The sequence below is a fragment of the Salmo salar genome, chromosome 22 (assembly GCF_965601325.2).
Source record: "Salmo salar chromosome 22, fSalSal1, whole genome shotgun sequence".
NCBI lineage: Eukaryota > Metazoa > Chordata > Actinopteri > Salmoniformes > Salmonidae > Salmo > Salmo salar.
Window position 1 is genome coordinate 55,001,824 of NC_138312.1, and position 24,012 is coordinate 55,025,835.

General features: G+C 44.3%; 1 protein-coding gene across 6 annotated transcripts in view; it reads left to right on the plus strand.

Moving 5' to 3' along the window:
* The window catches only part of asic1b (acid-sensing (proton-gated) ion channel 1b), a 387,844-nt gene that overhangs the window by 359,362 nt on the left and 4,470 nt on the right, over positions 1-24,012 (plus strand). For all 6 annotated transcript variants that reach the window (NM_001139984.1, XM_082967312.1, XM_082967311.1 and 3 more), the window contains 4 exons: positions 306-456; positions 8,833-8,889; positions 9,527-9,680; positions 20,033-20,124. In NM_001139984.1, the coding sequence (NP_001133456.1) occupies positions 306-456; positions 8,833-8,889; positions 9,527-9,680; positions 20,033-20,124 (454 nt within the window). The remainder of the gene's footprint in view (positions 1-305; positions 457-8,832; positions 8,890-9,526; positions 9,681-20,032; positions 20,125-24,012) is intronic.

The following is a 24,012-nucleotide window of genomic DNA, read 5'->3' on the forward strand; positions in this document are numbered from 1 at the left end:
CACTGCAACTACCCAGGACTTTAGGCCTAAAACAACAGAAAATGTTTATTTTATTTTTCTACAACATTGTTCATCGAGTTCCCAGAGATGTCTGTCTCTCCTCTATAGCAGTATATGTGCAGAATGTGTCCTTCCATCTCTCTGTCTCCTCTTTAACTAACGTTCCTTTCTCCCCCATTGACTCAGACTTCTCTCTCTCTCTCTCTCTCTCTCTCTCTCTCTCTCTCTCTCTCTCTCTCTCTCTCTCTCTCTCCTCTCTCTCTCTCTCTCTCTCTCCTCCCCCCCTCCCTCCCTCCCGCCTGTAGCTGACGTACCTGCCTCCCCCATGGGGTGATTGCAAGTCCACTCCCATGGACTCTGACTTCTTCAGCTCCTACAGCCTCACGGCCTGCCGTATCGACTGTGAGACACGTTACCTGGTGGAGAACTGTAACTGCCGCATGGTACACATGCCTGGTAGGAGCCTCTCTCTCTCTCTCTCCATTTCAACTTCAATGTAAGAGGTTTTATTGGCACGGGAAACATATGTTTTTAAAGGCATTTCAAATGTCATATTATGTCTATAAACAGTGTTGTAATGATGTGCAAATAGTTAACGTACAAAAGGGAAAATAAATTAACATAAATATGGGCTGTATTTACAATGGTGTTTGTTCTTCACTGGTTGCCCTTTTCTTGTCACAAATCTTGCTGCTGTGATGGCACACTGTGGTATTTCACCCAATAGATATGGAAGTTTATCAAAATTGGGTTTATTTTCTAATTCTTTGTGGGTCTGTGTAATCTGAGGGAAATATGTGTCTCTAATATGGTCATACATTTGGCAGGAGGTTAGGAAGTGCAGCTCAGTTTCCACCTCATTTTTGTGGGCAGTGTGCACATAGCCTGTCTTCACTTCTCTGCCTACGACGTCCTTTCTCAATAGCAAGGCTATGCTCACTATGTGTCTGTACATAGTCAAAGCTTCTCTCTCTCTCTCTCTCTCTCATTTACACATACACACACAATACCTGTAGAATTACAACTGGTACACAAGCCTCAGCCAAGTCCTGGCTCAGTGGAGTTTTCCAAAAAAGCTCAACATGGGGGGCAGGTTGCCATACACAAGGTTGCTGGTTCGAATCCCACCCCAAACACTAACTATAAACTTCACCAATCACATTTCTTGCCTAATCTTAATTTGATTTCTGTCATTGAGGCAAAGGCCCCTAGAAAAAGATAGAATGTAGGAACATTTCCCCCTGCCAAGTGCTGAGTCAACATCTCTGTCACAGACACTATAGGGAACCATGATTCAGTCATCCTCTCTGTTACTGACTCTATAGGGAACCATGACTCAGTCATCCTCTCTGTCACAGACACTATAGGGAACCATGACTCAGTCATCCTCTCTGTCACAGACACTATAGGGAACCATGACTCAGTCATCCTCTCTGTCACAGACACTATAGGGAACCATGACTCAGTCATCCTCTCTGTCACAGACACTATAGGGAACCATGACTCAGTCATCCTCTCTGTTACTGACTCTATAGGGAACCATGACTCAGTCATCCTCTCTGTTACTGACTCTATAGGGAACCATGACTCAGTCATCCTCTCTGTTACTGACTCTATAGGGAACCATGACTCAGTCATCCTCTCTGTTACTGACTCTATAGGGAACCATGACTCAGTCATCCTCTCTGTCACAGACACTATAGGGAACCATGACTCAGTCATCCTCTCTGTTACTGACTCTATAGGGAACCATGACTCAGTCATCCTCTCTGTCACAGACACTATAGGGAACCATGATTCAGTCATCCTCTCTGTTACTGACTCTATAGGGAACCATGACTCAGTCATCCTCTCTGTTACTGACTCTATAGGGAACCATGACTCAGTCATCCTCTCTGTCACAGACACTATAGGGAACCATGACTCAGTCATCCTCTCTGTCACAGACACTATAGGGAACCATGACTCAGTCATCCTCTCTGTTACTGACTCTATAGGGAACCATGACTCAGTCATCCTCTCTGTTACTGACACTATAGGGAACCATGACTCAGTCATCCTCTCTGTTACTGACACTATAGGGAACCATGACTCAGTCATCCTCTCTGTTACTGACTCTATAGGGAACCATGACTCAGTCATCCTCTCTGTCACAGACACTATAGGGAACCATGACTCAGTCATCCTCTCTGTCACAGACACTATAGGGAACCATGACTCAGTCATCCTCTCTGTCACAGACACTATAGGGAACCATGACTCAGTCATCCTCTCTGTCACTGACTCTATAGGGAACCATGACTCAGAGTCACAAACAAAACTGTTAAAAACATGTGTCGTCACACTGCTATGGTTCAGTAGATTTAGTTGACATTGCTGTAGTGAAGTTTTTATCTCTGTTCGTCTAATGTGATGTATTGTGTATCTTAGAGACGGGGGTGACTGGGTGAAGATGAGAAAGATACAGAAAGACACAAAAGAAAAGCTTATATTTATTCTCTTTATTATCTTTGTTCTATTTATTATCTTTGTTATATGTCTTATATTTATTATCTGTGATCTATTAAAGCAATAAGGCCTGAGGGCATATGGTAATATATCACGGCGCTAAGGGCAGTTCATACGCACAACGCAACGCAGATGTAACGACTCTCGTCGGAATGAGTGGACCAAAGCGCAGCGTGGAAAGTGTTCATGATTTTTATTGATCAGAAAACACTCGAACAATGTAACAAAACAAAAAGCCAACAGTTCTGTCAGATAACAGAATAGTAAACAGAAAATAACCTCCCACAAAACTCAGGTGGAAAACAGGCTCCCTAAGTATGATTCCCAATCAGAGACAACGATTGACAGCTGCCTCTGATTGGGAACCACACTCGGCTCAAAAACAAAGAAATAGAAAACATAGATATTCCCACCCGAGTCACACCCTGACCTAACCAAACATAGAGAATAAATAAGATCTCTAAGGTCAGGGCGTGACAACAGAGTGCCTGGATACAGCCCTTAGCCGTGGTTTATTTTGCTATATACCACAAACCCCCGAAGTTACAAATGTAATTAGAACAGACAAAACAAATGTTTTGTCATACCCGTGGTATATGGTCTGATATTTCAGCCAATCAGCATTCAGGGCTTGAACCACCCAATTATAAAATGGGTAGTAGTGAACTACATTGGTTGTGCTGGATTTGTCAGAACAATTGCTATGCCAATGTTTGTCACCCTAATCAGTGTCAAGGACAGATAAACAATATAATATCTGTTCCACTTATTTTTGGATTAGATCTAAATGTCAAATCTAGCTTTTATTAGCCTTTATTCTAAATTGTTTCCATAACCAACACCTGTAATTGGTGCTTGTTAGAAATAGCAGTAGCAGTGTCTCTCAGTAGTTCTTCTGTGTGCTATGAAAACACGTGTCCCCAGAGTATCAGTAATCTGCACAGTGAAGCGCCCTCCTCCACTGTGTCCCAAGTGGCACTCTATTCCCTATATAGGTCAGAAGTTTTGACTAGGTTTCTGGTCAGAAGAAATGCACCCTCTGGGAAATAAGCGGTGCATTAGGGACACTACCATCCTCTGTAGCTTCTGTCATGATCTCATTCATTAACCCTCATCACTCCAGACCTGCATTTCACTGGAACAGTGCGACAGGGATGTAAATAACAATATTTACTGAATGTCAACAGTGCGACAGGGATGTAAATAACAATATTTACTGAATGTCAACAGTGCGACAGGGATGTAAATAACAATATTTACTGAATGTCAACAGTGCGACAGGGATGTAAATAACAATATTTACTGAATGTCAACAGTGTGTCAGGGATGTAAATAACAATATTTACTGAATGTCAACAGTGCGACAGGGATGTAAATAACAATATTTACTGAATGTCAACAGTGCGGCAGGGATGTAAATAACAATATTTACTGAATGTCAACAGTGCGGCAGGGATGTGAATAACTGTAATTATAGGACAGGAGGGAGCTAATTCCCTGTATCTCGGACATCAGGCTGCTGTATTTTCTTTAACTGTGTTCTCACTAATAGAAGAGGTTGTCCAATCTAGAGAACATGAAAGGACACCAGTGTTAATGAAATCAATCATTAAATGAGGAGATTAGATCAACATGAGGAGTACTCCAGGCAGATAAGACCGATGACATCAGTCATTAAATGAGGACATTAGATCAACATGAGGAGTACTCCAGGAAGATAAGACCGATGACATCAGTCATTAAATGAGGACATTAGATCAACATGAGGAGTACTCCAGGAAGATAAGACCGATGACATCAGTCATTAAATGAGGACATTAGATCAACATGAGGAGTACTCCAGGAAGATAAGACCGATGACATCAGTCATTAAATGAGGACATTAGATCAACATGAGGAGTACTCCAGGCAGATAAGACCGATGACATCAGTCATTAAATGAGGACATTAGATCAACATGAGGAGTACTCCAGGAAGATAAGACCGATGACATCAGTCATTAAATGAGGACATTAGATCAACATGAATTAGATCAACATGAGGAGTACTCCAGGAAGATAAGACCGATGACATCAGTCATTAAATGAGGACATTAGATCAACATGAGGAGTACTCCAGGAAGATAAGACCGATGACATCAGTCATTAAATGAGGACATTAGATCAACATGAGGAGTACTCCAGGCAGATAAGACCGATGACATCAGTCATTAAATGAGGACATTAGATCAACATGAGGAGTACTCCAGGAAGATAAGACCGATGACATCAGTCATTAAATGAGGACATTAGATCAACATGAGGAGTACTCCAGGAAGATAAGACCGATGACATCAGTCATTAAATGAGGACATTAGATCAACATGAGGAGTACTCCAGGCAGATAAGACCGATGACATCAGTCATTAAATGAGGACATTAGATCAACATGAGGAGTACTCCAGGAAGATAAGACCGATGACATCAGTCATTAAATGAGGACATTAGATCAACATGAGGAGTACTCCAGGAAGATAAGACCGATGACATCAGTCATTAAATGAGGACATTAGATCAACATGAGGAGTACTCCAGGCAGATAAGACCGATGACATCAGTCATTAAATGAGGACATTAGATCAACATGAGGAGTACTCCAGGAAGATAAGACCGATGACATCAGTCATTAAATGAGGACATTAGATCAACATGAGGAGTACTCCAGGAAGATAAGACCGATGACATCAGTCATTAAATGAGGACATTAGATCAACATGAGGAGTACTCCAGGAAGATAAGACCGATGACATCAGTCATTAAATGAGGACATTAGATCAACATGAGGAGTACTCCAGGCAGATAAGACCGATGACATCAGTCATTAAATGAGGACATTAGATCAACATGAGGAGTACTCCAGGAAGATAAGACCGATGACATCAGTCATTAAATGAGGACATTAGATCAACATGAGGAGTACTCCAGGCAGATAAGACCGATGACATCAGTCATTAAATGAGGACATTAGATCAACATGAGGAGTACTCCAGGCAGATAAGACCGATGACATCAGTCATTAAATCAGGACATTAGATCAACATGAGGAGTACTCCAGGCAGATAAGACCGATGACATCAGTCATTAAATGAGGACATTAGATCAACATGAGGAGTACTCCAGGAAGATAAGACCGATGACATCAGTCATTAAATGAGGACATTAGATCAACATGAGGAGTACTCCAGGAAGATAAGACCGATGACATCAGTCATTAAATGAGGACATTAGATCAACATGAGGAGTACTCCAGGAAGATAAGACCGATGACATCAGTCATTAAATGAGGACATTAGATCAACATGAGGAGTACTCCAGGAAGATAAGACCGATGACATCAGTCATTAAATGAGGACATTAGATCAACATGAGGAGTACTCCAGGCAGATAAGACCGATGACATCAGTCATTAAATGAGGACATTAGATCAACATGAGGAGTACTCCAGGAAGATAAGACCGATGACATCAGTCATTAAATGAGGACATTAGATCAACATGAGGAGTACTCCAGGAAGATAAGACCGATGACATCAGTCATTAAATGAGGACATTAGATCAACATGAGGAGTACTCCAGGCAGATAAGACCGATGACATCAGTCATTAAATGAGGACATTAGATCAACATGAGGAGTACTCCAGGAAGATAAGACCGATGACATCAGTCATTAAATGAGGACATTAGATCAACATGAGGAGTACTCCAGGCAGATAAGACCGATGACATCAGTCATTAAATGAGGACATTAGATCAACATGAGGAGTACTCCAGGCAGATAAGACCGATGACATCAGTCATTAAATGAGGACATTAGATCAACATGAGGAGTACTCCAGGAAGATAAGACCGATGACATCAGTCATTAAATGAGGACATTAGATCAACATGAGGAGTACTCCAGGCAGATAAGACCGATGACATCAGTCATTAAATGAGGACATTAGATCAACATGAGGAGTACTCCAGGAAGATAAGACCGATGACATCAGTCATTAAATGAGGACATTAGATCAACATGAGGAGTACTCCAGGCAGATAAGACCGATGACATCAGTCATTAAATGAGGACATTAGATCAACATGAGGAGTACTCCAGGAAGATAAGACCGATGACATCAGTCATTAAATGAGGACATTAGATCAACATGAGGAGTACTCCAGGAAGATAAGACCGATGACATCAGTCATTAAATGAGGACATTAGATCAACATGAGGAGTACTCCAGGCAGATAAGACCGATGACATCAGTCATTAAATGAGGAGATTAGATCAACATGAGGAGTACTCCAGGAGATCAACATGAGGAGTACTCCAGGAGATAAGACCGATGACATCAGTCATTAAATGAGGACATTAGATCAACATGAGGAGTACTCCAGGCAGATAAGACCGATGACATCAGTCATTAAATGAGGACATTAGATCAACATGAGGAGTACTCCAGGAAGATAAGACCGATGACATCAGTCATTAAATGAGGACATTAGATCAACATGAGGAGTACTCCAGGCAGATAAGACCGATGACATCAGTCATTAAATGAGGACATTAGATCAACATGAGGAGTACTCCAGGCAGATAAGACCGATGACATCAGTCATTAAATGAGGACATTAGATCAACATGAGGAGTACTCCAGGAAGATAAGACCGATGACATCAGTCATTAAATGAGGACATTAGATCAACATGAGGAGTACTCCAGGAAGATAAGACCGATGACATCAGTCATTAAATGAGGACATTAGATCAACATGAGGAGTACTCCAGGCAGATAAGACCGATGACATCAGTCATTAAATGAGGACATTAGATCAACATGAGGAGTACTCCAGGAAGATAAGACCGATGACATCAGTCATTAAATGAGGACATTAGATCAACATGAGGAGTACTCCAGGCAGATAAGACCGATGACATCAGTCATTAAATGAGGACATTAGATCAACATGAGGAGTACTCCAGGCAGATAAGACCGATGACATCAGTCATTAAATGAGGACATTAGATCAACATGAGGAGTACTCCAGGCAGATAAGACCGATGACATCAGTCATTAAATGAGGACATTAGATCAACATGAGGAGTACTCCAGGAAGATAAGACCGATGACATCAGTCATTAAATGAGGACATTAGATCAACATGAGGAGTACTCCAGGAAGATAAGACCGATGACATCAGTCATTAAATGAGGAATTAGATCAACATGAGGAGTACTCCAGGAAGATAAGACCGATGACATCAGTCATTAAATGAGGACATTAGATCAACATGAGGAGTACTCCAGGCAGATAAGACCGATGACATCAGTCATTAAATGAGGACATTAGATCAACATGAGGAGTACTCCAGGCAGATAAGACCGATGACATCAGTCATTAAATGAGGACATTAGATCAACATGAGGAGTACTCCAGGAAGATAAGACCGATGACATCAGTCATTAAATGAGGACATTAGATCAACATGAGGAGTACTCCAGGCAGATAAGACCGATGACATCAGTCATTAAATGAGGACATTAGATCAACATGAGGAGTACTCCAGGAAGATAAGACCGATGACATCAGTCATTAAATGAGGACATTAGATCAACATGAGGAGTACTCCAGGAAGATAAGACCGATGACATCAGTCATTAAATGAGGACATTAGATCAACATGAGGAGTACTCCAGGAAGATAAGACCGATGACATCAGTCATTAAATGAGGACATTAGATCAACATGAGGAGTACTCCAGGCAGATAAGACCGATGACATCAGTCATTAAATGAGGACATTAGATCAACATGAGGAGTACTCCAGGAAGATAAGACCGATGACATCAGTCATTAAATGAGGACATTAGATCAACATGAGGAGTACTCCAGGCAGATAAGACCGATGACATCAGTCATTAAATGAGGACAGATCAACATGAGGAGTACTCCAGGCAGATAGGGCTCCCGAGTGGCGCAGTGGTCTAAGACACTGCATCTCAGTGCAAGAGGTGTCACTGCAGCCCCTGGTTTAAATCCAGGCTGTTTCACATCCGGCTATGATTGGGAGTCCCATAGGGCGACGCACAATTGGCCCAGCATCGTCTGTGTTTGGCCGGGGTAGGCCGTCATTGTAAATAAGAATTTTTTCTTAATTGACTTGCCTAGTTAAATAAAGGTTAAATAATATATTTTTTTTTACATAAGACGAGAGAACGAGGAGTTGTAATGACAGAGATGTCCCCTCTTCATCCTCTTCCTCATCCAGGACGTTGTGTTCTGTCTCTCTGTCATGTTTTCCTCAGGAGATGCCCCATACTGTACCCCAGAGCAGTACAAGGAGTGTGCCGACCCTGCCTTGGGTAAGTACAACCTCCTATCTCTGTCCGTTCACGAAGCCAGGTCCATACAGAAATGGTTTGTCTAGATCAGTGTGGAAGTACTTGACTGGCCTCCACAGAGCACTGACCTCAACCCCATTGAACGCCGACTGCGAGCCAGGCTTAATCGACCAACATCAGTGCCCGACCTCACTAATGCTCTTGTTAATGGAAGCAAGTCCCCGCAGCAATGTTACAAAATCTAGTGGAAAGCCTTCCCAGAAGAGTGGAGGCTGTTATTGCAGCAAAGGGAGCACCAACTCCATATTAATGCCCATGATTTTAGAATGAGATGTTCAACGAGCAGGTGTCCACATACTTTTGGTCATGTAGTCTCTCTCTCCATCCCTCCCTCTCACTGGGCACAGATGTCAGTTCAACATTTAGTTTTGATTTACGTTTGGTTGAGTTGTCCACTAATGTGAATTCAACGTGAAATCAACCAAATCCAATCAGTTTTCCGTGTTGATTCATGTGGAAACGTGGTTGAAAATGATGTGGAAACAATGTTGATTCAACCAGTTTTTGCTGAGTGGATTGTCTGTTTCTCACGCCCCACAACGTGCTGTAGTGCACTACATATAAAGGACACTGAACCCCTTGTTGTGTCCCCTTATAGACTTCCTGGTGGAGAGAGATAATGACTACTGCGTGTGTGATACACCCTGCAACATGACGCGCTTTGGAAAGGAGATGTCCTTCGTCAAGATTCCCAGTAAGGCCTCAGCCAAGTACCTGGCCAAGAAGTACAACAAGACTGAGCAATACATTGCGTAAGTTTACTTCTCTGCTCCTTATCTATCTGTCAGGTGTGGAAGTTAACCTGTCTGTTCCTTATCTATCTGTCAGGTGTGGAAGTGTACCTGTCTGCTCCTTATCTATCTGTCAGGTGTGGAAGTGTACCTGTCTGCTCCTTATCTATCTGTCAGGTGTGGAAATGTACCTGTCTGTTCCTTATCTATCTGTCAGGTGTGGAAATGTACCTGTCTGCTCCTTATCTATCTGTCAGGTGTGGAAGTGTACCTGTCTGCTCCTTATCTATCTGTCAGGTGTGGAAGTGTACCTGTCTGCTCCTTATCTATCTGTCAGGTGTGTAAATGTACCTGTCTGTTCCTTATCTATCTGTCAGGTGTGGAAGTGTACCTGTCTGTTCCTTATCTATCTGTCAGGTGTGGAAATGTACCTGTCTGTTCCTTATCTATCTGTCAGGTGTGGAAATGTACTTGTCTGCTCCTTATCTATCTGTCAGGTGTGGAAATGTACCTGTCTGCTCCTTATCTATCTGTCAGGTGTGGAAATGTACCTGTCTGCTCCTTATCTATCTGTCAGGTGTGGAAATGTACCTGTCTGCTCCTTATCTATCTGTCAGGTGTGGAAGTGTACCTGTCTGTTCCTTATCTATCTGTCAGGTGTGGAAGTTTACCTGTCTGTTCCTTATCTATCTGTCAGGTGTGGAAGTTTACCTGTCTGTTCCTTATCTATCTGTCAGGTGTGGAAGTGTACCTGTCTGTTCCTTATCTATCTGTCAGGTGTGGAAGTGTACCTGTCTGCTCCTTATCTATCTGTCAGGTGTGGAAATGTACCTGTCTGTTCCTTATCTATCTGTCAGGTGTGGAAATGTACCTGTCTGCTCCTTATCTATCTGTCAGGTGTGGAAATGTACCTGTCTGCTCCTTATCTATCTGTCAGGTGTGGAAATGTACCTGTCTGCTCCTTATCTATCTGTCAGGTGTGGAAGTGTACCTGTCGCTCCTTATCTATCTGTCAGGTGTGGAAGTTTACCTGTCTGTTCCTTATCTATCTGTCAGGTGTGGAAGTTTACCTGCCTGCTCCTTATCTATCTGTCAGGTGTGGAAGTGTACCTGTCTGCTCCTTATCTATCTGTCAGGTGTGGAAATGTACCTGTCTGTTCCTTATCTATCTGTCAGGTGTGGAAGTGTACCTGTCTGTTCCTTATCTATCTGTCAGGTGTGGAAATGTACCTGTCTGCTCCTTATCTATCTGTCAGGTGTGGAAATGTACCTGTCTGCTCCTTATCTATCTGTCAGGTGTGGAAGTGTACCTGTCTACTCCTTATCTATCTGTCAGGTGTGGAAATGTACCTGTCTGTTCCTTATCTATCTGTCAGGTGTGGAAGTGTACCTGTCTGCTCCTTATCTATCTGTCAGGTGTGGAAGTGTACCTGTCTGTTCCTTATCTATCTGTCAGGTGTGGAAGTGTACCTGTCTGTTCCTTATCTATCTGTCAGGTGTGGAAGTTTACCTGTCTGTTCCTTATCTATCTGTCAGGTGTGGAAGTGTACCTGTCTGTTCCTTATCTATCTGTCAGGTGTGGAAGTTTACCTGTCTGTTCCTTATCTATCTGTCAGGTGTGGAAGTGTAAATAAACCACAATATGATGAATTATATCCCCCTGAAAGTGGGTTTAAAAATACCTCTAGTGCGCGCTGTAAATAGTTTTCTTGTGTAAAGTTGTATTGATAATGATCATGACAGTCAAACAGCTTAACTACGTCAAACAGACAAAATAGCAAATCCATTACAGTTAGTCAGTTACCTCAGACAAATTCATCATCGACATGATCTAACTTCTCCGTGGATAGAAAATGGATCCTTCTCTTCCTCCAGTCTGTTTAGAGATCAGATTGCAATGAATTTGCATGAATATGTCTTGAGAGAGAGAGGTCTAGTGTGTGTGTGTGTGTGTGTGTGTGTGTGTGTGTGTGTGTGTGTGTGTGTGTGTGTGTGTGTGTGTGTGTGTGTGTGTGTGTGTGTGCGTGCGTGCGTGCGTGCGTGCGTGCGTGCGTGCGTGCGTGCGTGCGTGCGTACACGTGTGTTTCTGATCAGTGAGTATCTGTGAGGATTGTTCACCGGTGTGTGTGTGACCGGCTGCAGTGTCAGATAGACAGAGGGGAGAAGTGTTTGTGACAGAGACAGACATAGGGGACGGTTGTTCGCTGGTGTCGTGACTTGACTTCTAACAATCTGAAGACTGTTATATATCTAATCAACCTAAATATGTTTAATTGTTACCCGATTTAAATTAGTCATGTAACAATTAACTCATTGGATCTAGCGCACCTCGAGAGCGTTTATTTAAAGAGTTACAAGGTATTTACCGATCACATCTATAAACAGTCAACTTATTAATCATAACCTCGTATCATATCATCATTCTGAACAGTCGTAACCTCCTTGCATCTGCAAAATCTACTACTCTCACTTATAGTACTCCTATACTTTGCATACGAACCGCCGCCCACCTTGAGTAAGAAATCATTTTTTACATGAAAATAACTTGGTTCGCCATGTATCTCTCTGAACCGGGCCGCCTTGGAAAGGGGGTTGGGCCTTTCACGGCATGCTTGTAAGGCTCTGATTGTCCAAAATGGTTCTGACAAGTCTTATACTGTTGTCCTTCTTTGTAGTTGTCCGGTATCCAGTGACTTGTCCTGTAGTCCTGAACAGAACTACAGAGTTTATTTTCCTTCCATTCACGCTTGATGATGCTTCGTTGAAGATAGGCTAGCCAGCCTTATCGATGGTTCCCAGTGGGGTGATGAGAGTAGCGTAGTACGATGGTTTGAGCAGAGTAGTAGGATGGTCCCACTTCAATTCACTTTTCTAGATACTTTACTTAGAACAACTAATCAGCCATACCAGTGATTGTCCGGGAGGTGACTTTATCGTCTCTACCTCGTGTTGAGATTCAGAGTCCCACCACTTGAAACGTGCAGCTGCAGCTTCACATCTTTCTGGTCTGATATGTTAGTTTTGTTACTCATCATTTATGCAATTTGTTCGAGAGGGGCGGTTCTGTCAGACTGACACGCTCTCTGACCTCACTCTGGGGAGTGACTTGTCACTTGTACAAAGTTATGTACAACTATTATCTCTTATGGCTCCTAAAATCATGTCCCTCCTTTAACAAAAACACTTTCATCATTTTTCGAATTTCACGCACAACGCATCAGATGGACACTTCATGACCTTTGACCATTCCCAACGTTCTATGTTTGAAATATTGTTCTAGGATTCGCTTTAGAACGTGGTTAGAGTTTCGGCAGGAACATAGGCCTTTGGTGAACATTGGAGAGGGGTGTCTGGATGTTCTGTCCTTGATTTACAACAGGGTGTGAGGTGTTAACCCCCACCAGTCCCCCCCCTCCCCCCTCTGCGTGTGAGAGGGGGTCTGGTTGAAGTCATTTATTGCAATGCTGATCTGACCTATTTGGATCCTCACAGGACAGTCATGACACAGGGCACCAGAAGGTGGGATTGTCTGACTGTTGCTCTCATGCCAGCTGCTCTAGGGGTGTGTGTGTGTGTGTGTGTGTGTGTGTGTGTGTGTGTGTGTGTGTGTGTGTGTGTGTGTGTGTGTGTGTGTGTGTGTGTGTGCGTGCGTGCGTGCGTGCGTGCGTGCGTGCGTGCGTGCGCATCAGACAGTCCCAGTGGGTCAGAGTCCCAGTGGGTCAGAGATCCCAGGTTAATCAGAAGAGTAATGAGAGGAGCTGACAGCCGTTTGTCTGGCGACGACGTGACGAGCACACACTGACACTGAAACGTAACACACAGCCGCTCCTACAAATCAGAGGAGATAGAGAGAGAGAGACGAGAGAGAGAGACAGAGAGAGAGAGAGAGACAGAGAGTGACAGAGAGAGAGAGACAGAGAGAGAGACAGAGAGAGGGAGACAGAGAGAGAGACAGAGAGAGAGACGAGAGAGAGAGAGAGAGAGACAGAGAGAGAGAGACAGAGAGAGAGAGAGAAAGAGAGAGACAGAGAGAGAGAGAGAGAGAGAGAGAGAGAGAGAGTGACAGAGAGAGAGACAGAGAGAGGGACAGAGAGAGACGGAGAGAGAGAGAGAGAGAGAGAGAGAGAATGTCAGGGAGTTTATTATACATGTTCTACATTCTATATGTGATTCAGATTATACATGTTCTACATTCTATATGTGATTCAGATTACACATGTTCTACATTCTATATGTGATTCAGATTATACATGTTCTACATTCTGTATGTGACTCAGATTATACATGTTCTACATTCTATTTGTGATTCAGATTATACATGTTCTACATTCTATATGTGATTCAGATTATACATGTTCTACATGCTACATTTACATTTTACATTTAAGTCATTTAGCAGACGCTCTTATCCAGAGCGACTTACAAATTGGTGGATTCACCTTATGATATCCAGTGGAACAACCACTTTACAATAGTGCATCTAAATCTTTCAGGGGGGGGGGGGGGGGGGTAGAAGGATTACTTTATCCTATCCTAGGTATTCCTTAAAGAGGTGGGGTTTCAGGTGTCTCCGGAAGGTGGTGATTGACTCCGCTGTCCTGGCGTCGTGAGGGAGCTTGTTCCACTATTGGGGTGCCAGAGCAGCGAACAGTTTTGACTGAGCTGAGCGGGAACTGTGCTTCCTCAGAGGTAGGGAGGCGAGCAGGCCAGAGGTGGATGAACGCAGTGCCCTTGTTTGGGTGTAGGGCCTGATCAGAGCCTGAAGGTACGGAGGTGCCGTTCCCCTCACAGCTCCGTAGGCAAGCACCATGGTCTTGTAGCGGATGCGAGCTTCAACAGGAAGCCAGTGGAGAGAGCGGAGGAGCAGGGTGACATGAGAGAACTTAGGAAGGTTGAACACCAGATGGGCTGCGGCGTTCTGGATGAGTTGTAGGGGTTTAATGGCACAGGCAGGGAGCCCAGCCAACAGCGAGTTGCAGTAATCCAGACGGGAGATGACAAGTGCCTGGATTAGGACCTGCGCCGCTTCCTGTGTGAGGCAGTGTCGTACTCTGCGAATGTTGTAGAGCATGAACCTACAGGATCGGGTCACCGCCTTGATGTTAGTAGAGAACGACAGGGTGTTGTCCAGGGTCACGCCAAGGTTCTTAGCACTCTGGGAGGAGGACACAATGGAGTTGTCAACCGTGATGGCGAGATCATGGAACGGGCAGTCCTTCCCCGGGAGGAAGAGCAGCTCCGTCTTGCCGAGGTTCAGCTTGAGGTGGTGATCCGTCATCCACACTGATATGTCTGCCAGACATGCAGAGATGCGATTCGCCACCTGGTTATCAGAAGGGGGAAAGGAGAAGATTAATTGTGTGTCGTCTGCATAGCAATGATAGGAGAGACCATGTGAGGATATGACAGAGCCAAGTGACTTGGTGTTTAGCGAGAATAGGAGAGGGCCTAGAACAGAGCCCTGGGGGACACCAGTGGTGAGAGCACGTGGTGCGGAGACATATTCTCGCCACGCCACCTGGTAGGAGCGACCTGTCAGGTAGGACGCAATCCAAGCGTGGGCCGCGCCGGAGATGCCCAACTCGGAGAGGGTGGAGAGGAGGATCTGATGGTTCACCGTATCAAAGGCAGCAGATAGGTCTAGGAGGATGAGAGCAGAGGAGAGAGAGTTAGCTTTAGCAGTGCGGAGAGCTTCCGTGACACAGAGAAGAGCAGTCTCAGTTGAATGACCAGTCTTGAAACCTGACTGATTTTGATCAAGAAGGTCATTCTGAGAGAGATAGCAGGAGAGCTGGCCAAGGACGGCACGTTCAAGAGTTTTGGAGAGAAAAGAAAGAAGGGATACTGGTCTGTAGTTGTTGACTTCGGAGGGATCGAGTGTAGGTTTTTTCAGAAGGGGTGCAACTCTCACTCTCTTGAAGACGGAAGGGACGTAGCCAGCGGTCAAGGATGAGTTGATGAGCGAGGTGAGGTAAGGGAGAAGGTCTCCGGAAATGGTCTGGAGAAGAGAGGAGGGGATAGGGTCAAGCGGGCAGGTTGTTGGGCGGCCGGCCGTCACAAGACGCGAGATTTCATCTGGAGAGAGAGGGGAGAAAGAGGTCAAAGCACAGGGTAGGGCAGTGTGAGCAGGACCAGCGGTGTCGTTTGACTTAGCAAACGAGGATCGGATGTCGTCAACCTTCTTTTCAAAATGGTTGACGAAGTCATCCGCAGAGAGGGAGGGAGGGGAGGGGGAGGAGGATTCAGGAGGGAGGAGAAGGTGGCAAAGAGCTTCCTAGGGTTAGAGGCAGATGTTTGGAATTTAGAGTGGTAGAAAGTGGCTTTAGCAGCAGAGACAGAAGAGGAAAATGTAGAGAGGAGGGAGTGAAAGGACGCCAGGTCCGCAGGTAGGCGAGTTTTCCTCCATTTCCGCTCGGCTGCCCGGAGCCCTGTTCTGTGAGCTCGCAATGAGTCGTCGAGCCACGGAGCAGGAGGGGAGGACCGAGCCGGCCTGGAGGATAGGGGACATAGAGAATCAAAGGATGCAGAAAGGGAGGAGAGGAGGGTTGAGGAGGCAGAATCAGGGGATAGGTTGGAGAAGGTTTGAGCAGAGGGAAGAGATGATAGGATGGAAGAGGAGAGAGTAGCGGGAGAGAGAGAGCGAAGGTTGGGACGGCGCAATACCATCCGAGTAGGGGCAGAGTGAGAAGTGTTGGATGAGAGCGAGAGGGAAAAGGATACAAGGTAGTGGTCGGAGACTTGGAGGGGAGTTACAATGAGATTAGTGGATGAACAGCATCTAGTAAAGATGAGGTCAAGCGTATTGCCTGCCTTGTGAGTAGGGGGGAGGTGAGAGGGTGAGGTCGAAAGAGGAGAGGAGTGGAAAGAAGGAGGCAGAGAGGAATGAGTCAAAGGTAGACGTGGGGAGGTTAAAGTCACCCAGAACTGTGAGAGGTGAGCCATCCTCAGGAAAGGAACTTATCAAGACGTCAAGCTCATTGATGAACTCTCCAAGGGAACCTGGAGGGTGATAAATGATAAGGATGTTAAGCTTGAAAGGGCTGGTAACTGTGACAGCATGGAATTCAAATGAGGAGATAGACAGATGGGTCAGGGGAGAAAGAGAGAATGTCCACTTGGGAGAGATGAGGATTCCAGTGCCACCACCCCGCTGGCCAGATGCTCTCGGGGTATGCGAGAACACGTGGGCAGACCAGGAGAGAGCAGTAGGCGTAGCAGTGTTATCTGTGGTAATCCATGTTTCCGTCAGTGCCAAGAAGTCGAGGTGCTGGAGGGTAGCATAGGCTGAGATGAACTCTGCCTTGTTGGCCGCAGACCGGCAGTTCCAGAGGCTGCCGGAGACCTGGAACTCCACGTGGGTCATGCGCGCTGGGACCACCAGGTTAGAGTGGCAGCGGCCACGCGGTGTGAAGCGTTTGTGTGGCCTGTGCAGAGGGGAGAGAACAGGGATAGACAGACACATAGTTGACAGGCTACAGAAGAGGCTACGCTAATGCAAAGGAGATTGGAATGACAAGTGGACGACACTTCTCGAATGTTCAGAAAGTTAAGCTTACGTTGCAAAAAATGTATTGACTAAAATGACGAAGATGATACAGTACTGCTGGCTGGTGAAGTAGGCTAGCTAGCAGTGGCAGCGTTGTTGACTTTGTTTGAACGTGTAGCTGGCTAGGTAACCTCGATAGTTTCAGTACTACACCTTATGATACAAAAGCAACTATGTAGCTAGCTAACATAGCACTAATCAAGACGTTCCTTTGTAATGTATTTAGTTTCTACAATGCTGCTCGTCGGTAATAGTTGGCTAGGTTTGGAAAAATGGCGTCACAAAGTCTTGTTTGTGAACATCAAAGTATTTTCTGATTGACTGTAGATTTACTGTGATTTTATTTATGTCAAAGCCATGATACCGGTATTAAAAAAATGTACCTGTTGATTTATCATCAGAGAGAAACAGCTTGTTGATGGTCCCAATTGGCACCGTATTCCCTATGTAGCCCTGGTCAAAAGTAGTGCACTATTTAGGGAATAGGGTACAGTTTTGGGACGCACACTAGGAGTCTAACTTGCCCTGCAGTTGGATTCCTGTAGTTCGATACAACACTTGTTTACCAGATATTCAGAAACTAAATCATCCACTGTGCCCGAGGCCTTGATGTACAGTAATCCCTGCTTGACATTCTATAAACAAGAGATGAGAGAGGGAAAGAGGGATGAGCGAGAGAGAGAGAGAGAGGTACACTACATGATCAAAGGTATGTGGACACCTGTTTGTCGAACATCTTGTTCCAAAATCATGGGCATTAAAATGGAGCTGCTATAACAGCCTCTTCTCGTCTGGGAAGGCTTTTCACTAGATGTTGGAACATTGCTGCTATAACAGCCTCTTCTCGTATGGGAAGACTTTTCACTAGATGTTGGAACATTGCTGCGGGAACTTCCTTCCATTCAGCCACAAGAGCATCAGTGAGGTTGGCCACTGATATTGGGCGATTAGGCCTGGCTCGCAGTCGGCGTTCCAATTCATCTCAAAGGTGTTCGATGGGGTTGAGGTCAGGGCTCTGTGCAGACCAGTCAAGTTCTTCTACACCGATCTCAACAAACCATTTCTGTATTAAGATTTCCCTTCATTAAAACTAAGAGGCCTAGCCCAAACCATGAAAAATAGCCCCAGACAATTATTTCTCCTCCACCAAACTTTACAGTTGGCGCTATGCATTCAGACAGGTAGCGTTCTCCTGGCATCCGCCAAGCCCAGATTCATCCGTCGGACTGCCAGATGGTGAAGCGTGATTCATCACTCCAGAGAACGCGTTCTCACTGCTCCAGAGTCCAATGACGACGAGCTTTACACCATTCCAGCCGACGCTTGGCATTGCGCATTGTGATCTTAGGCTTGTGTACGGCTGCTCGGCCATGGAAACCCATTTCATGAAGCTCCCGACAAACAGTTATTGTGCTGACGTTGCTTGCAGAGACAGTTTGGAACTCGGTAGTGAATGTTGCAACCAAGGGCAGACGATTTTTACTCACTACGTGCATCTGTACACGGCGGTCCTGTTCTGTGAGCTTGTGTGGCCTACCACTTCACGGCTGAGCCGTTGTTCCTCCTAGACTTTTCCACTTCACATCACAACAACAGCACTTACAGTTGACCGGGGCAGCTCTAGCAGGGCAGAAATTTGACAAACTGATTTGTTGGAAAGGTGCCACGTTGAAACTCACTGAGGTCTTCAGTTAGACCATTCTACTGCCAATGTTTGTCTAAGGAGATTGCATGGCTGTGTGTTCTATTTTATTCACCTGTCAGTAACGGGTGTGGCTGAATTAGCCAAATCCACTCATTTGAAAGGGTGTCCACATACTTTTGTATATATATTTTATAATTCAGTACAGTGAAATCACAACAGGAAATATTTCCTTATTATGTTTCACTCAATGGCGTCTCCAAGCCAGGAGGAAATTATCTGAATGCAAATTACACACATGCACACACAAATGATTTGCTCAACCTGAAACATCTGCTCAGTCATCTATCTGAAGATCAGAAACAGGAAATCATGCAGGCAAGGAGAGGGACCGCCTGCCGTGCCAATCAATGCTCAATTGCTGTTAGATGTGGGTATTAAGTGTGAAGTGGACTTGTTGGTTTTACTGAAGGTTCCTAGATGCACGTCTCCTGCTGTTGTGTCCTTTTACATTTTAGTCATTTAGCAGATGCTCTTATCCAGAGCGACTTACAGTAGTGAATGCATACATTTCATGCATTTTTTTTTGTACTGGCCCCCCGTGGGAATCGAACCCACAACCCTGGCGTTGCACACACCATGCTGGCATTGCAAACACCATGCTCTACCAACTGAGCCACAGGGAAGACACTTAACCCCAAAACTGCTCCAGGGGTGCTGCACTGTGTCTTTAAGGTCTGAGTGTCTTAGGGGGTAAGGAGAAAACAAAAATACGAATAGCTGTGTCTTTAAGGTCTGTAAGATCTGGGTGTCTTAGGGGGTAAGGAGAAAACAAAAACACTAATAGCTGTGTCTTTAAGGTCTGTAAGATCTGGGTGTCTTAGGGGGTAAGGAGAAAACAAAAACACTAATAGCTGTGTCTTTAAGGTCTGTAAGATCTGGGTGTCTTAGGGGGTAAGGAGAAAACAAAAACACTAATAGCTGTGTCTTTAAGGTCTGTAAGATCTGGGTGTCTTAGGGGGTAAGGAGAAAACAAAAACACTAATAGCTGTGTCTTTAAGGTCTGTAAGATCTGGGTGTCTTAGGGGATAAGGAGAAAACAAAAACACTAATAGCTGTGTCATTTTAGACAATAAGTTATCTTCTTTTTCTTCTTCCTCTCTTTCCTCTCCTCATGGTTGACAGTGATAACATCCTGGTCCTGGATATCTTCTTTGAGGCTCTGAACTACGAGACCATCGAGCAGACGAAAGCTTACGAGTTTGCTGGGTTGCTGGGTAAGAAAACGCTGGTCAGCAGTTGATCAGAATTGCTGAACAAAATAGCAAATACAGTTATCATAAGTTTTCATTAAAATGATATTAACCACCCTGAGGTGTGTTGTTATACCTGAATACAACATTTTTCAATTATGTTTTAGCCTGTGAATAAAAAAATGCACTCAATATTACTTCATTTACTATGGAACCAACGTTTCAGGTTCCAGACACAAAGCCCTTGCCAAAAAAAATTCAAATATTTTTTATCATGTGTATTTTCATCATGTGTTTCATCATGAATGTCATGTGTTTATTGTTGATATTGGTGGTCAGATGGGTCTCTTCATGTGTTTTCAGGTGATATTGGTGGTCAGATGGGTCTCTTCATGTGTTTTCAGGTGATATTGGTGGTCAGATGGGTCTCTTCATGTGTTTTCAGGTGATATTGGTGGTCAGATGGGTCTCTTCATGTGTTTTCAGGTGATATTGGTGGTCAGATGGGTCTCTTCATGTGTTTTCAGGTGATATTGGTGGTCAGATGGGTCTCTTCATGTGTTTTCAGGTGATATTGGTGGTCAGATGGGTCTCTTCATGTGTTTTCAGGTGATATTGGTGGTCAGATGGGTCTCTTCATGTGTTTTCAGGTGATATTGGTGGTCAGATGGGTCTCTTCATGTGTTTTCAGGTGATATTGGTGGTCAGATGGTTCTCTTCATGTGTTTTCAGGTGATATTGGTGGTCAGATGGGTCTCTTCATGTGTTTTCAGGTGATATTGGGGTCAGATGGGTCTCTTCATGTGTTTTCAGGTGATATTGGTGGTCAGATGGGTCTCTTCATGTGTTTTCAGGTGATATTGGTGGTCAGATGGGTCTCTTCATGTGTTTTCAGGTGATATTGGTGGTCAGATGGGTCTCTTCATGTGTTTTCAGGTGATATTGGTGGTCAGATGGGTCTCTTCATGTGTTTTCAGGTGATATTGGTGGTCAGATGGGTCTCTTCATGTGTTTTCAGGTGATATTGGTGGTCAGATGGTTCTCTTCATGTGTTTTCAGGTGATATTGGTGGTCAGATGGTTCTCTTCATGTGTTTTCAGGTGATATTGGTGGTCAGATGGTTCTCTTCATGTGTTTTCAGGTGATTTTGGTGGTCAGATGGGTCTCTTCATGTGTTTTCAGGTGATATTGGTGGTCAGATGGGTCTCTTCATGTGTTTTCAGGTGATATTGGTGGTCAGATGGGTCTCTTCATGTGTTTTTAAGTGATTTTGGTGGTCAGATGGTTCTCTTCATGTGTTTTCAGGTGATATTGGTGGTCAGATGGTTCTCTTCATGTGTTTTCAGGTGATATTGGTGGTCAGATGGGTCTCTTCATGTGTTTATTGTTGATATTGGTGGTCAGATGGGTCTCTTCATGTGTTTTCAGGTGATATTGGTGGTCAGATGGGTCTCTTCATGTGTTTTCAGGTGATATTGGTGGTCAGATGGGTCTCTTCATGTGTTTTCAGGTGATATTGGTGGTCAGATGGGTCTCTTCATGTGTTTTCAGGTGATATTGGTGGTCAGATGGGTCTCTTCATGTGTTTTCAGGTGATATTGGTGGTCAGATGGGTCTCTTCATGTGTTTATTGTTGATATTGGTGGTCAGATGGGTCTCTTCATGTGTTTTCAGGTGATATTGGTGGTCAGATGGGTCTCTTCATGTGTTTTCAGGTGATATTGGTGGTCAGATGGTTCTCTTCATGTGTTTTCAGGTGATATTGGTGGTCAGATGGTTCTCTTCATGTGTTTTCAGGTGATATTGGTGGTCAGATGGTTCTCTTCATGTGTTTTCAGGTGATATTGGTGGTCAGATGGTTCTCTTCATGTGTTTATTGTTGATATTGGTGGTCAGATGGGTCTCTTCATGTGTTTTCAGGTGATATTGGTGGTCAGATGGGTCTCTTCATGTGTTTTCAGGTGATATTGGTGGTCAGATGGGTCTCTTCATGTGTTTTCAGGTGATATTGGTGGTCAGATGGGTCTCTTCATGTGTTTTCAGGTGATATTGGTGGTCAGATGGGTCTCTTCATGTGTTTTTAAGTGATTTTGGTGGTCAGGTGGTTCTCTTCATGTGTTTTCAGGTGATATTGGTGGTCAGATGGGTCTCTTCATGTGTTTATTGTTGATATTGGTGGTCAGATGGGTCTCTTCATGTGTTTTCAGGTGATATTGGTGGTCAGATGGGTCTCTTCATGTGTTTTCAGGTGATATTGGGGTCAGATGGGTCTCTTCATGTGTTTTCAGGTGATATTGGTGGTCAGATGGGTCTCTTCATGTGTTTTCAGGTGATATTGGTGGTCAGATGGGTCTCTTCATGTGTTTTCAGGTGATATTGGTGGTCAGATGGTTCTCTTCATGTGTTTTCAGGTGATATTGGTGGTCAGATGGGTCTCTTCATGTGTTTTCAGGTGATATTGGTGGTCATTTCGGTCTCTTCATGTGTTTTCAGGTGATATTGGTGGTCAGATGGTTCTCTTCATGTGTTTTCAGGTGATATTGGTGGTCAGATGGGTCTCTTCATGTGTTTTCAGGTGATATTGGTGGTCAGATGGTTCTCTTCATGTGTTTTCAGGTGATATTGGTGGTCAGATGGGTCTCTTCATGTGTTTTCAGGTGATATTGGTGGTCAGATGGGTCTCTTCATGTGTTTTCAGGTGATATTGGTGGTCAGATGGGTCTCTTCATGTGTTTATTGTTGATATTGGTGGTCAGATGGTTCTCTTCATGTGTTTTCAGGTGATATTGGTGGTCAGATGGGTCTCTTCATGTGTTTTCAGGTGATATTGGTGGTCAGATGGGTCTCTTCATGTGTTTATTGTTGATATTGGTGGTCAGATGGGTCTCTTCATGTGTTTTCAGGTGATATTGGTGGTCAGATGGGTCTCTTCATGTGTTTTCAGGTGATATTGGTGGTCAGATGGGTCTCTTCATGTGTTTATTGTTGATATTGGTGGTCAGATGGGTCTCTTCATGTGTTTTCAGGTGATATTGGTGGTCAGATGGTTCTCTTCATGTGTTTTCAGGTGATATTGGTGGTCAGATGGTTCTCTTCATGTGTTTTCAGGTGATATTGGTGGTCAGATGGGTCTCTTCATGTGTTTTCAGGTGATATTGGTGGTCAGATGGGTCTCTTCATGTGTTTTCAGGTGATATTGGTGGTCAGATGGGTCTCTTCATGTGTTTTCAGGTGATATTGGTGGTCAGATGGGTCTCTTCATGTGTTTTCAGGTGATATTGGTGGTCAGATGGGTCTCTTCATGTGTTTTCAGGTGATATTGGTGGTCAGATGGGTCTCTTCATGTGTTTTCAGGTGATATTGGTGGTCAGATGGGTCTCTTCATGTGTTTTCAGGTGATATTGGTGGTCAGATGGGTCTCTTCATGTGTTTTCAGGTGATATTGGTGGTCAGATGGGTCTCTTCATGTGTTTTCAGGTGATATTGGTGGTCAGATGGGTCTCTTCATGTGTTTTCAGGTGATATTGGTGGTCAGATGGGTCTCTTCATGTGTTTTCAGGTGATATTGGTGGTCAGATGGTTCTCTTCATGTGTTTTCAGGTGATATTGGTGGTCAGATGGGTCTCTTCGTGTGTTTTCAGGTGATATTGGTGGTCAGATGGTTCTCTTCATGTGTTTTCAGGTGATATTGGTGGTCAGATGGTTCTCTTCATGTGTTTTCAGGTGATATTGGTGGTCAGATGGTTCTCTTCATGTGTTTTCAGGTGATATTGGTGGTCAGATGGTTCTCTTCATGTGTTTTCAGGTGATATTGGTGGTCAGATGGGTCTCTTCATGTGTTTTCAGGTGATATTGGTGGTCAGATGGGTCTCTTCATGTGTTTTCAGGTGATATTGGTGGTCAGATGGGTCT